General features: G+C 43.0%; 1 protein-coding gene across 2 annotated transcripts in view; it reads right to left on the reverse strand.

The window, feature by feature from the left end:
* Nucleotides 1-14,212, reverse strand: part of pde8b (phosphodiesterase 8B) — a 162,780-nt gene that overhangs the window by 54,643 nt on the left and 93,925 nt on the right. Inside the window, exons 3-5 of one of the 2 annotated variants that reach the window (XM_052019127.1) lie at nt 7,815-8,005; nt 6,502-6,561; nt 4,914-4,971 (exon numbers count right to left, since the gene is read on the reverse strand). The exons of the other annotated variant lie outside the window; for it this stretch is intronic. Of the exons in view, the coding sequence (XP_051875087.1) occupies nt 4,914-4,971; nt 6,502-6,561; nt 7,815-8,005 (309 nt within the window). The remainder of the gene's footprint in view (nt 1-4,913; nt 4,972-6,501; nt 6,562-7,814; nt 8,006-14,212) is intronic. 2 annotated transcript variants of the gene reach the window in all.

A 14,212-nucleotide genomic window follows, 5' to 3' on the forward strand; every position in this document is an offset into this window, starting at 1 on the left:
GAAGAGTTTACCATGGTGAAATCCACATTATATCTCTCTCTTAATTCCTTAGGTTTATCATCTTCAGAGATCAACTCCCAACAGGCTTCAGTGCCGTCTTGTACAATGACGGCCGGCGTGGCAGAGTCATAGAGTCACAGAACAGGCCCTTCAACTCGCCATGTCTGCACCAACCATCAAACACTAATCTGATTTTTTTTATTCTCCACACATTCCCATTAAGCCCCCCACATTCCACCATTCACCTACACTTGGGGCAATTTAAAGTGCCCAATTAACCTACTAACTTGCACGTCTTTGGGATGTGGAGGCAAACTGGAGCACCTGGAGGAAACCCATGCAGTCACAGGGAGAATGTGCAAACTCCACACAGACAGCACCCAAGGCTAGGACTGAACTTGAGAGAGGCAGTGGCTCTGCTAGGTGTACCACTGTACCATCGTTTGGAGCTTGGCCCCACTGGGCTCTCTGCCTGTTTATGAGTCCAGGATTCTGTATGCTTTACCAACAGCTCTCAACAAGCACCGTCACTTTCAATGGTCAGTACCACATGTGTGCCCAGTCCTTCTATCCCTGACATTTCCTGGAATTGAGCCAACCAGCCTATACTGTCGCTCCTCAATCTTTCTGCCAAAATATATTACCTTCGGATTAAATCTGGCCTGCACACTCTGCCAGCTCATTTAGATCTTCTTGTAGTCCGTCACTAACGTCCTTCTGGTTTATCACATCTTCAAGTTTAGTGGTTTTTACTGCACCACTTTGGGATTGATGGTTCCAAGGCAAGTGCAGTTTATTGTCATGTGCACAAGAATGGTGAAGTACAGTACAAAGAAAAACTTGCTTGCAGCAACATCACAGGCACGTATGTACAGGCAACACACAGAATATAAATTATATAAGACAGTGAAGAGAGAGAGAGAAAAAACTGTGCAAAAACAAGAGCAGAGTGCAAAAAAGACATTGGGAAAAACATCCATTTGGAGAACTCCCAAGTCAAGTTGAAATGTCACCTGGTTGCATTGGCATGAACCTATTGGACAGATAGATAACTGACCTTGTTTGTCACCAGGTAATTTTTTTGACGGCTACTCTGAATCTGATACTCTTTGTCCCTGCACAGCTCATCTCATTCACTTCTTGGACTTGAAATTTCTTCTGCAAAATGCACTGTTTGTAGAAATGGTTTCTCAATTCACATTGCACATACCTTTTCCTTATATATAGAACAATTCCACTTCAACTACTCATGGTGCCTGCAAAATCCTTGCAACACCTAAGATAACATGGGTATATTTTCCCTTTTCTCTCATGCATGTCCTTCCTCTGTTAGCCATCCTGTGTTTCCAGCCTGGCCTTGGATACCCTGCAGCTTTTCATGTTTGTGTACAATTTTCCAGAGTTAACCGGAGGAAACCAGAGTTACCTCAGGAGGTAACTGGGATTCCACAAATTATCTGCACTCTCGTGAGTCATAGCCATAGCCAGTCATAGCACAGAAACAGTACAGCACGGAAACAGGTCCTTCAGCCATCCATGTCCACACTAATCCTGTTTACCCGCCTCTTTTCAACCTTACCCCGCCGTGTCCGCACCCTCTTCACATTTCGCCGCCCCTTCCAATCACCCGCTCTCCCCGCTTCACCCTGCAGCCGGTCACTGTTCTGCAAACCCTTGGTTAGTTCTGCCCATCTCTTCTCCTGGTTCACCCTACACGGTCCGCCAGACCGTCACCCTTTCAGGTCCGCCTGAGCTCCACCCTCCCGTATCCCTTTCAGGTCCGCCTGAGCTGCACCCTGCCGGGTCCGCAGCCAGTTTGCCAGATGAACGCCCCATCACGCCGCTGCCTCTGCGCTTCTCCCCGCCACCTCTGTGCTGTACGTGGTTCGCACCCCCTCCGCTCTGCCTTCTCAGTGTATCCATGCTTCGCCCTACTCGGTCTGCTGGCTGGTCACTCGGCGCCTTTTTACTCTTCGCGGTCCGCATCACCCTGGCGGCCGATTACTGTTGCTCAACCTTTGGTTAAGTTGCCCCTTCGCTCTGCCCATCCCTGCTACCGGTTCACCCTGCAAGGTCCGCCAGGCCATCACCCTTTCAGGTCCGCCTGAGCTCCACCCTTCCGTATTCCTTTCAGGTCCGCTTGAGCTTCACCCTTCTGCGTCCGCATGCAGTTTGCCAGATCCACTCCAGAGCATCCCGCTGCCTCGGCGTTTCTCCCCCGCCGACAGCTACCTCCGTGTTCTACGTGCTTCTCTTTCACTTTGCTCTGCATTCTCAGTCTGTTCATGCTTCGTCCTACCTGGTGCGCTGGCTCGTCAACCTGGACTTCTTTACTTTTCGCGGCCCACTTCCAATCATCCTGCTCTTCCGGCTTCACCCTGTGGACAATCACTGTTGCACATTCGTTGGTTAGTTGCCCCTTCGCTCTGCCCATCTCTGCTCCTCATTCACCCTACACGGTCCGCTAGACCGTCACCCTTTCAGGTCCGCCTGAGTTGCATCCTGCCGTCTCCCTCTAAGTGAGGTCCTTCAAATCTAAACTAATATTTGCTAACAATCTTAAATCTACTCAAAGGATTGTCCCTGTTTCTGGTTGCATGTAAGGAACTGCTAATGGCCAACTGTTCCAGGCTCGGTTGGAATGTGCTTGTGGTTCATTTAATGTATGCACCAGGGCCTCAGTTTAGAACTTTAATGTATCATATATTTCTCTCCTCTTGTGCCCAATGAGATACAATAATATCTTTTCTGATTTATCTGTCATGGCCAGTTTAATATACAGTGTAAATTCTTCCCTCCACTGTCTCTGTTCTTTAGACAAGTTTTTGCCTGAATATCCAATGGCTTGGGTGCCTTTATTTGGTCTAAGGAGTACAGAGAAAATAAAGGGAAAAGAAGTCATCCAGAGGGTAGTAGGGGTCTGGAACTTATTCCCTAAAAGGGTGGTAGAGGCAGAAACCTTCTTCATATTTAAACAATATTTGGACATGTACTTTTAGAGCTGTGTCCCACCGGGCGACACAACAAGTACTGGAAGGCAGGATTAAGTGGAAGAGTTCTTTCCTGATGCCTGGAATTTAGCATTTTGATTCAGGCATGGCATGCATCCAAATTTCATAGTTTAACCAGCGTGTATGACACACTCTCTCTCTCTCAGTTATTCACTAAGATACTGCAGGGCAGTCGGTTATTTAAACTAATGAATCTGTCAGAAACAAGCACCTACTAGATGTCTGCGACCACATGAGCAGGCAGCCTCTCCCAACAGTGAGACAGAGTCCATTGAACATTTAACCCTGAACACAGCTACAATATAGACACAGACAGGAGGCGGTCATGGGGCAATATTCAATCAAATTACATAAAGTGTACCAGTGCCTCTACTTCCTCATGAGGTTGAAGAAATTTGACATATCCCCGTTGACCCTCACCCTCACCAATTTTTATAGGTACACCATAGAAAGCATTTTTTTAAGAAAGTTTTTTTTTAAAGATGCTCCTAAAACCTGTTATTGACCAAACTTCTGGTCATCCACATGTCCCATTTGACCCTCACCATTTTTTGTTGATGCACCATAGAAAGTATCCTATCTGGATGAATCACAGCTTGGTATGCGACCGCAAGAAACTGCAGATAGTTGTGGACACAGCTCAGCACATCACAGAAACCAGCCTCCCCTCCATGGACTCTGTCTATACTGCTACACTTCTCGCTGCCTCAGTAAAGCAGCCAGCATAACCAAAAATCCCACCCACCCCAGACATTCTCTCTTCTCCCCCATCCCATTGGGCAAAAGATACAAAAAACCTGAAAGCACGCACCACCAGGCTCAAGGTCAACTTCTATCCCACTGTTATATTGAACGGTCCCCTAGTATGATAAAATGGACTTTTGACCTCACACAATCTACCTTGTCATGGCCTTGCACCTTATTGTCTGCCTGCACTGCACCTTTTCTGTAACTGTAACACTATATTCTGCATTCTGTTATTGCTTTTAACTTGTACTACCGCAATGTACTGATGTGATGAAATGATCTGTATGGATGACATGCAAGACATCCATACGGCAACTGCTCTGCCCAGAACCACAAGAAACTGCAGAGAGTTGTGGACACAGCCCAGCGCATTACGGACACCAGCCTCCCCTCCTTGGACTCTGTCTTTACCTCTTGCTGTCTTGGCGAAGCAGCCAGCATAATCAAAGACCTCATCCAACTGGGTCATTCTCTCTTCTCTCCTCTTCCATTGGGTAGAAGATACAGGTGCATGAGGGCACGTACCACCAGACTTAAGGACAGCTTCTACCCCACTGTGATAAGACTATTGAATGGTTCCGTTATACAATGAGATGGACTTTGACCTCACGATCTACCTTGTTGTGACCTTGCACCTTATTGCACTGCACTTTCTCTGTAGCTGTGACACTTTGTACTGTTACTGTTTTTACCTGTACTACATCAATGCACTTTGTACTAACTCAATGTAACTGCACTGTGTAATGAATTGAACTGTACGATCGGTTTGTAAGACAAGTTTTTCACTGTACCTCGGTACAAGTGACAATAATAAACCAATACCAATACCAAATTTTTCACTGTACCTGGGCACATGTGACAATAATAAACTAATTTACCAATAAGGACGCACATTCAATTGAATTATATAAGCCACATATGTTACAGGAATAACAAATGCCTATGCCATTCACACCTTTGTTCATCACTTTAAATTGAATAAATTACAGATAGTAGGTGCTCTGAAAACTTTACAGATGCACACTTGGGATGGAAGGTGAGCTACTGTCACACTTTCTACACCACCAAACCAGCTACAACTAATTCTTTAACTGTTTTCAGTTAAGTTGCTGCAAACATGAAACAACAATGGAATGCAATTGTAGAATTTCCTACCCTGTTAAAGCCAGCATTAAGAAGGGGCAAGACAGAAGTCTCCTCTTGATCATTACACCTACAGGAAAATACAAAATGTTTAAATATCATTGCTCTGAATAAAGTGTTCCGTCTGATGCAGCTTCATAAAGCACAGAATTAGTGGGGGGTGACTTCCTGACATCTCACCAATGGATTCAGCTGGAAGTCTTCACGATTCCCAGTGTACAGCAGTGAGCTAGCAAGTGCTCTGAAGGCAGCTCAGCACACCAAAAGGATGTTCTGTGAGAAAGCCAACCTGCAAGTCAGTAGTAGAAGCTGCGAGTTACACAAGTCGGATATGGTTGGGTGGGAGTGGGTCAGATGCTTCACCCAGCCTAAAAATATTTTGCAGGTTATTAATCATAATAGCTGCAGTGATCCTTAAAAGGAACATTGGTTAGACAGGTATACAGGGGTAGTATGTTTGCATTGTCTCCTCACTTGCATTTGAATAATGCAAACACAGTTCTGAAATTGGTGTAGGATTGAACTACACAAGTGAGCTACCTCTCAGCTCTCTTGGTCTGGAATGATGGGCATTTGTTACAGATTCAGCTCAGCATCACACAAGGTGAACCTTGAGTATACAAGAGGCCACGGTTAGTTGACTGCCATCTTTTACTACCAGATGCCTCAGGAGCTCTATATTTCCCTGGAGTAAACTCAGCTACATGAACAATATGGCAAAATAGGATACACAAGTTGTATGAAGTATAATCACATAACCTTAACAAAATGAAATTTCAGAATCAAAAGGAAATTTCCTCATGTAATTATCAGAAGAGATCACGAGTCCCTTTGAAAAGAAAGCTTAGGGTGCTTTTACAAAGACGGGGAGAACACTGAACAACAGAGTCCCATTTGCCTGCATTTGGCCCATATCCCTCTAAACTTTTCCTATCCACGCACCTGTCTAAATGTCTTTCAGTTGTAGTTGTACCCATCTCCACAGCTTCCTCTGGCAGCTCGTTCCATATACCCACCACCCTCTGTGTGGAAGAAGTTGCCCCTCAGGTTCCTTTTAAATCTTTCCCCTCTTGCCCTAAACCTATGACCTCTAGACTCCCCTACCCTGGAAAAAAGACTGCAGCCATTCACCATATCTCTGCCCCTCATGATTTTATAAATCTCTGAAAGGTCACCCCTCAGCCTCCTAGGTTGCAGGGAAAAAATACCAGCCTATTCAGTCACACTTTCTAACTCAAGCCCTCCAGTTCCAGTAACATCCTTGTGAATCTTTTCTGCACCCTTTCCAGCTTAATGACACTCTTCCTATAGCTGGGCCACCAGAACTGTGCACTATACTCCAAGTGTTGTCTCACCAACAACTTGTACAGTTGTAATGTGAGTATATTTGTAACATTAATGGAGTCAAATCTGAATTCTTCAGGGCAATCCTAAGCTCCTACAAGTGGCTTTTAGTGCATGCAAGTCCCACTGAGGCCATCAGGTTGCAGATAGAGCAGAATGTTCAGAACAGCCTGGGCACACCCCTCTATGTGCCACCCCCAACAGAGACAGAGCACCGTGCATATGACTGTGATATTGTGAAATAAGAGTAACTTACATCTGGGGAACTACAACCAGAATCACTGTGGTTTCACCAGGGTTTGTGGCTCGAATTGACCTAGAGGGGAAAAAGAAAATTTGACAAGCAGGAAAAAAAAACAATTGCTCCATTACACCTGCCCACACGATAGCAGTCAGGACATCATGATGAGGCACATCCTCCTTGCCCCAGTTCCCCTCTTCCCTCATCTATCCGTTCCACCCCTTCTACTGACATTGCCTCTGTCCCCACACATTGACCTGGGATTAGCAAATGAAACCAGGGTGAACAAGAGAAAGAAATTACCCTGGTTTCATTTGTTCTCCTTGCACCTCCCAGGCTAATGGACCACTAGGAACTGTGACAGGCACAGCAAGCTCTTAGTTCGTTAGGTATATGGCTTGATAGCCAGAAAATTGGGTGCTATCCATCTGCATTCAACTCAAGGACTGTATCTTTTTCACCAGTCTTGTAAACAGTCCAATCAGTCCATGGTTGCACACTAGGGAGATCAACACAGATCAATGCAAGAATTGCAGAAAGCTCTACCAAATGTTGTAAATTGGCAAAAATGGGAAATTGGTGAATTATCCTAATTAGACTCACATCAGGGTCTGAGATCAATAGGCTGGTGAGCACCAAGGGAAACAGGGGGTATGGAGATGGGTAGGAAAGCAGACCTAAGTTAGAAGATAAGTCAGGACTTTACTGAATTACAGCTTAGGTTTGAGGGGCTACAGTAAAACTCTGATATGTGGCACGCTCAGGATTTTGATGGTGCTGGACCAGCAGATTTTCTGGACAACTGGATGCTACTATTAATAACACCTCAACACTTTTATTTCACTTATTTTACATGTTACACGGTAGCATAATAGATTTTCCAGTGAATTTGGCAAGTTTAAAGGGAGCAAGAAACATAGAAGCACTTTGGACCAGGGCTCCAGCCACAAACCCACCCACGTTCCCGATCCCTGGTGTTCCAGAACCCAATTCCGGCTCCAGTTACACTCCCAACCTGCAGTCCAGACCCCCGCTCTGGATGCATTCCCGGCTCTGGCCTCACAACCCACCTGCACTCTGGGCCCCAGCCTCCAACTGCACATCCCACTCACACTCTGAAGTAATGAGTGAACCAGATGCTGAATTATCAGAATTGCTGAACAACTGGATACCATATTCTCAGAGCTGTAGTGCCTGACATCTACTGCTTCTGCTTTTCATGTTACAAATTCAGTCATTACCCTAATTCCAACATTCAAATGACTGGATATCAGGAACAGATGTGCCTGGTTGACTGCAAATCATTACCAGAAAGGCTGTTGGATTACCTGCAAAGAGCTTCTGCATCAAAGTATTTGGTATATCTGTTATCAATGATTATAATTTCATGATGTTTATCCAGAAAGTATTCCAGTGCAGACTCTGGCGTCCGTGCGATGTTGCACTTGTATCCAGCTTTATCACACGCCCACCAGAAGCCATCACTCTGGCTATCCTCTTTACCAAAGACAAGCAAAACCTACAAAAATGAGTTATATCAGGTGAGATAAAAACAATTAAACTCAAGCTCATTCAATCTACTGCTCTGCATCTCTACTGAGTCAGGTTTGAATCACATGATAGATAATAAAAGCACTTACTGGAAACTACAGCACTGCTGACTGAACCTCTTGAGATAATGAAACTTAAACACTTAAGTGAACCTCAATGATCCATATGACGTTTGAGGGTACATTCATAACGTTTAAGATAAGCACATTAGGTTCATTTTGTGATCAATGAGATTCCACAAATGTATTATCAAACTAGTCCCATCTAATGTCAAGATATGATTTTTTTTCATGGTAGTGTTTTAAAAGTAATCTTTTGTTAATTTCTGAGATTGCTATCTGGTTGAAGATACATGCTATCTTTGTATAAATTTCACTTTCATTTTCAAGTGAGATTGAAACCCACCAACCAGTATCCAAGCAAATCCAGTCCCTGGTGAATCAATGGCTTTCCTGTATAACACTTTGGGATGTCTTTTGGGAATGCTCTCCCTGCCAACTGAAAGAGCACTGGACTATTTACCCTTAAATCCAGTCTCTCCTTCAAAACTAGTAAAATTTGAAGTGTTAGTTGTTTAACCTGCATAGTTTATTGATATTTATGGAGCATTTGCACTTCACCAATGAGCATTGATATGCTGGTTACATGATTGTGTCCCTTACAGTCCTCTCTGATTATCACTGAGAAGGTTAGAACCACAGTTCTAATAGAATCTCATAGCTTATTGAAGAGGATATTTCGGATGAAATGTACAACCAAGGGTGTACCTGCCTTTACAAATTGATGTAAAATATTCTGTAATGCTTCCATAAGTGTCAGTGGCCCAGCCAACACTTGCTCCTCAAGCATTAGTATCAAATAGCAACTGAGAGCTCATTTGTATTTGTGGCCCTCGGCATGTGTAAAATCGCAGAACAGTGACTAAACATTGAAGCTAATTCACAGGCTATAAAGAGCATCCTGAGGATGTGGTGGCATTATAAATATCCTTTCTTTCTTTAAATTATGCTTCTAATCCATTTACTTAGAAAATTCATCTTTTCAAAAATTTTAATATAATGTCGGTTCAAATTAACACTGAAGTGATTATGCAAGTAGGAGAGGGACAGAATCCTAATAAATCCTTTATTTATAGACGCTAGTGATCACATTTATGACGACAAAACAAAGCACCCGCAGTACTGCTGTAAATCACCAGTGAAGCTATTTCTTACTGAAAGGTACCATCTGATTTGTTCTTCACAGTTTTCAAAAGTAATTGGTTGGTAAGTTTCAGACACTTGTATTATTTCTGCAATATTAGGATACAACTTGTTGGTGATCTTATCACAAAAATGCTTAACAGCTACATATCAAATTCCTCTGTACACTATTTACTGGAGCTATTAATAATTTCAAAATAAATGAGTTGACATGTGTACTTAAATAACATCAGTTGGAATCTAGTGCACGTTCACTCAGCTTGCATCAATGGCCATTTCCCAGCCATTGCACTCTGAAATGTTTACTGAAATCAGAAGGTTAATTCTAAAAATACTCTAATACCTACCCAATCACGAGATGGTGATGAGGATTCTCTGTAGTACAAACATCCTGCATGCAATAATGGAGGCAGCTTTTGGTGTTTTGGTGTCTCTACTTTTGACTCTCCTTCCGGGTTGGACTTGAGATGGGCACCTGAAGATTCTTGTATTTGCACACAGCTAACAAACCTCAGTGTGCAGACAATTCTGGTGGACCCTCCTATTCCCAATGACAACCACACAAGTACCTCTCCTGCGGTGACATTACAATGGGATGTAAAGACCTGTCTTTCCAGTAGGTTGCAAGGCTCTTCAGAAACATCCTAATTACAATGTCATGCATTACTTGGCATTGCTTGACAGAAGCTGTGCCAATGTGTTCCTTCCTCCTCCACGTAAGGACCTCCCAAGTTGCTGCCTGCACCATCAAATCTGAGCAGAAAGGTAGATCATTTCACCAACTGGCCTGCCCACACTCCTGTTTGTGTACCAACACAGATAAATCTACTTCATCAGAATCAGATAGAACCAGGAGGAGCACTTGCCAAGAAACTCAAATGATCAGGGTCAAGTAGAGACAGTTGCTGTAAAACAGGAACAGCTAAAATGGATGGTCAGAACTTTGCTGTGAATGCCACGGATATTTACAATTCCAGCTCCTCTAGCACACATGTCTATCAACCCACAGTGTGACTCTGCTGAAAATAAATCTCCATGCTTTGTAATTACCTTTATAATTGGAAGGCCCAATGAAATCCCCACAATGAAAACAAGTTGCTGCTAACTGAGCAGCTGTGGGAAATGGTATCTGCAAAAGTAATCATGCAATGTAAAAATAGAACCACAAACACCATCTGTGAGTAATACAGCAAATAGAAAAGCACAAACAGAGAATATTGAAATTATCAACAAATATTACATTCTTTAGAAAAATCTTTGAAAATTAAAGCAGTGAATCACAGCAGTATTAGAGGGAAAAGGCAAAAATAATGACATCTGATTTTAGCATTCCACTGCTTCACATTCTATTGTGGCTAATATTGTGGGTCTCATGAGGCTGATGTGGAGTCTGTGTGAGGCCTCAAAGGTAAGGTCATTTTTCACTTGCAGAATTCAGCACCTCAGTTCTAGTTGCATGGTCTTTGAATAGAAGTGTGCATCTGTGATCAAGTAACTGGCTCACATAGCACATCTGTTTTTGTTAACCCTTGTTAAACTTAAAGGCATGACCTGCAAGAAAGGTAAAGAGACAAAGAGTTTGGCAAAGCCAAAATTAACTGCAGGATCATACTATCTTTATCATCTTGACTGAGTGAATGGAAGAACATTTTTGTGAGATGTAAAATATGCCACCAGATCAGTATCACCTGGCTTACAATATTACATAATGTCAAGATTTATCCCAATATGCTGTTGCACACTTTGAGAGACAGTCTGGTTCACTTGGATTTTAGACTAAAGGAAAAATGAAGAACCACCTAAAGTGTATTAGTGAGTCCACACTGTCTTCAGATACAACGGAGCTGCACAAAATGCTTATCAGTAAACTAGAAAATGGACTGAAAATATGTTTACAAGTCATGGGAATCATAGAAATGGAGATGCTCTCAAAAACTGGGACTGAAAATCCTCTTTACCTTGCATCAGAATTCCAGAGGACATTTTAAAGGGTGTAGACTCCATTGATTCTTCATAATATTATTTAAAAAGTGAGGGGATGCTTCATTTCTGGCTTACGGGGTGACCTGGTGCACCTAACAGCTGGTTAAAGGGCAGAAGTAGAGCTGACCTGGATGGGGTTGTGGCCTGCAGATCAACTAAAAGAAACTAGTTAACATTGACCTCTTGTTTCTTACTAAAAGTTGTTTGGAAGGAAAGAAGTAGGGAGAATTGGAATCTCCTTTGGTGACAAGTTCTGCTGGAATTTCTAGTTATGGATCTGAAATTCAATTGGTTGATGAACATATTCACTGACTCCCCCCCACCCCCAATCTCAGCTTCACTGAATCCACCTCATTTGCAGTGCAGGAACGACAATGGGTATCACTGGTACACATGAACTTGGCATAATTATTTGGATCACTGGCATCTGTACCTTCAGGTCATATTGATGCCGGAGAGGACCATTTGGAAATAGAATAAACTGATTACAGATGAAATTATTTCCTTGTGTGGTCAAATAAAGAATACACTTTTAACAATGTGATTGAATGTCTGTGGAATTATAAGATGTCCCAGTGATAACAAATAGCATTGTACGTGTTTGTAAACTGAGACTTGAGAACAATAACAAGATGAAGACCAAAAGCATTTGAGTTATAGCGTCAGGGATCTAAATTGAAAATTAACCAGACGAGAATGATTAGCGTGCGTGCTCTTGAACTAAAAGGAAAGGAAAAAGATCATTAATGTTGAACGTGAACAAAAAATGTTGAGATACTTTGAATTCATTATTTAGTAATCATAGAGTAGTTGAGGTTGGTACTGCCTGGAAATTACGTTAATTGATCAAAAGGTAAGGAACGAAGTCTAAGGCAAGCTGATTCAATGTACTATCGGTGGCTGATAAAATATGCTTGTGTAGAGATGGGAGGGCAGGAAGAGCACAAATACCAACTTCAGAGCGTAGTAGGTAAATTGAAAGAGAAGAGGTAAACAGATTATCAGTCCAAGGTACATCAAGGGGAACTATCTTGGTCTGTAACTCACATGATTAAGATGGCACAATACCACAGCCAGTAGATCTGTGGCTCCAGCCACCCAGGTTCAATCCTGAACCCCAGTGCTGTCTGTGTAGAGTTTGTATGTTCTCACTGTGACCACGCAGGTCTCCTCTGTGTGCTCTGGTTTCCTCCCACATCCCAAAGACAGGTGAGTTGGTTGGTTGGTTGGCCACCTTAAATTGCCCCTTGTGTGTAGGTGAGTGGTGGAATCTGGGGGAGTTGATGGCAACATGGGGAGAATAAAATAGAATTAGTGTAACAAGAGAGAGAGTCTCAGCACCTACCCTCAACATTCAATGGCATTACTGTCACCGAGATCTGCATCCTGGGGGTTGCCATTGACTAGTAACTCTACTGGAATGAGCAGGTCAGAGGCCGGATATCTTGTGGCTAGTAACTCACCTCCTGACTCCCCAAAGTCTTTCCATCATCTACAAGGAACAAATCATGAGTACCACAGCATAATCCCAACTTGAATGGATGAATGCACACTGACAACCCTCTAGAAGCTTGACACCTGCTTTATTGACATCCCATCGACAAAATGCAATGCTGTTACTTGCCTAGGCTACTCTAAGAGCAACTCCCAAACCTGTGACCTCTACCACAGAGAAGGACAAGGGTAGCGGTGGATGGACACCTCTGAGTCACACACCATCCCATCTTGGAATTATATTATCATTCCTTCATAGTCTCTAGCTCTAAATCCAACAACTCCTTCCCTAATATCAGAAGTAGGACTGTAGCAGTTTAAGAAGGAGATTCAGTACCACCTTGTTTAGGTCAAATAAGGATGGACAATAAGTGGTGGCCTTGTCCAGATTATTACCTTTATCTTCTGTTTCTTCATCTTCCATTTCTGTCCTTCACTCCAGTTCCACCTACCTGAATAATATCAGCAAATTTCATAGATGTGTCTGCTCCTCAGACTCAGCAACGTTTTTATTGTAATCTTAGCAATTTTTGCCTAAGGGAACTTTAGCCATGTATTATAATATCATCTGCTTCCAAGTTTGCTGCATGATGGCATGAAGCCCTGATCTTAATCAATAGGTCCTCAACAATCTCAGTGAAGAACGGTGTCAAGCAAGGCTACGTCATCACCTTAAGACTTTTCCCATCTTTCTGCTGCAATACTGCACCGTCCTTCCAAATATCTTTTCACTAGAATGGAGCTAATCTGTAGGGCAAATGGGAAACTGTTCAATTTATGCCACCTCTACTCCAGAACCAAGATCAGCTGAGACATTGAGCTGCAGTACACAGATGATGCTTGTATATGTAACGTGTTTGGAAGCTGAGCTCCATTATCAATGTGTATACTAAAGCTTACAAGGGAATGGCATTTACACTTAACAGCAGCTCAACAAACATCTTCAACTAACCTGACCCCACTGCACAACATTGCCTTCTGACAAGAAAAGTCCACAAGACCCTGGAAACCAGTTACTGCCTCCCATTTCTTGGGAGCCACCTTTCAACAATGCTAGACATTAATGATGAAATGCAGCATTGCCACCAGTGAACTCATACAACCTTTGGCCACAAGGATAAGAGTGCTCAAGGATCAGGACCTCAAACCCAACACAAAGTTCATGCCCTATTGGGCAACAGTGATCCCTACACTCCTATAAGGTTATAAGACATGGACTACCCACAGAAGGCACCTCAAAACACTGGAGAGATACCATCAATGTTGTTTCTGCAAAACCTTTCTAATCCATTGACAGCTTAAGTAAACCAACATCAGGATCCTGTACCAACGGCAACATCTCCATATCATCATGGCTCCAATGGGCTGGCCAAGTTCACAATCAGATTTATTATCACTGGCATATGTCGTGAAATTTGTTGCTTTGCGGCAGCAGTTGCTCATTTGCTGAACACCAGACTCCCGAAACAGGCAGACAGACAGCAACAAACAACTTG

This window comes from Pristis pectinata, chromosome 7 (assembly GCF_009764475.1).
Source record: "Pristis pectinata isolate sPriPec2 chromosome 7, sPriPec2.1.pri, whole genome shotgun sequence".
Taxonomy (NCBI): Eukaryota; Metazoa; Chordata; class Chondrichthyes; order Rhinopristiformes; family Pristidae; genus Pristis; species Pristis pectinata.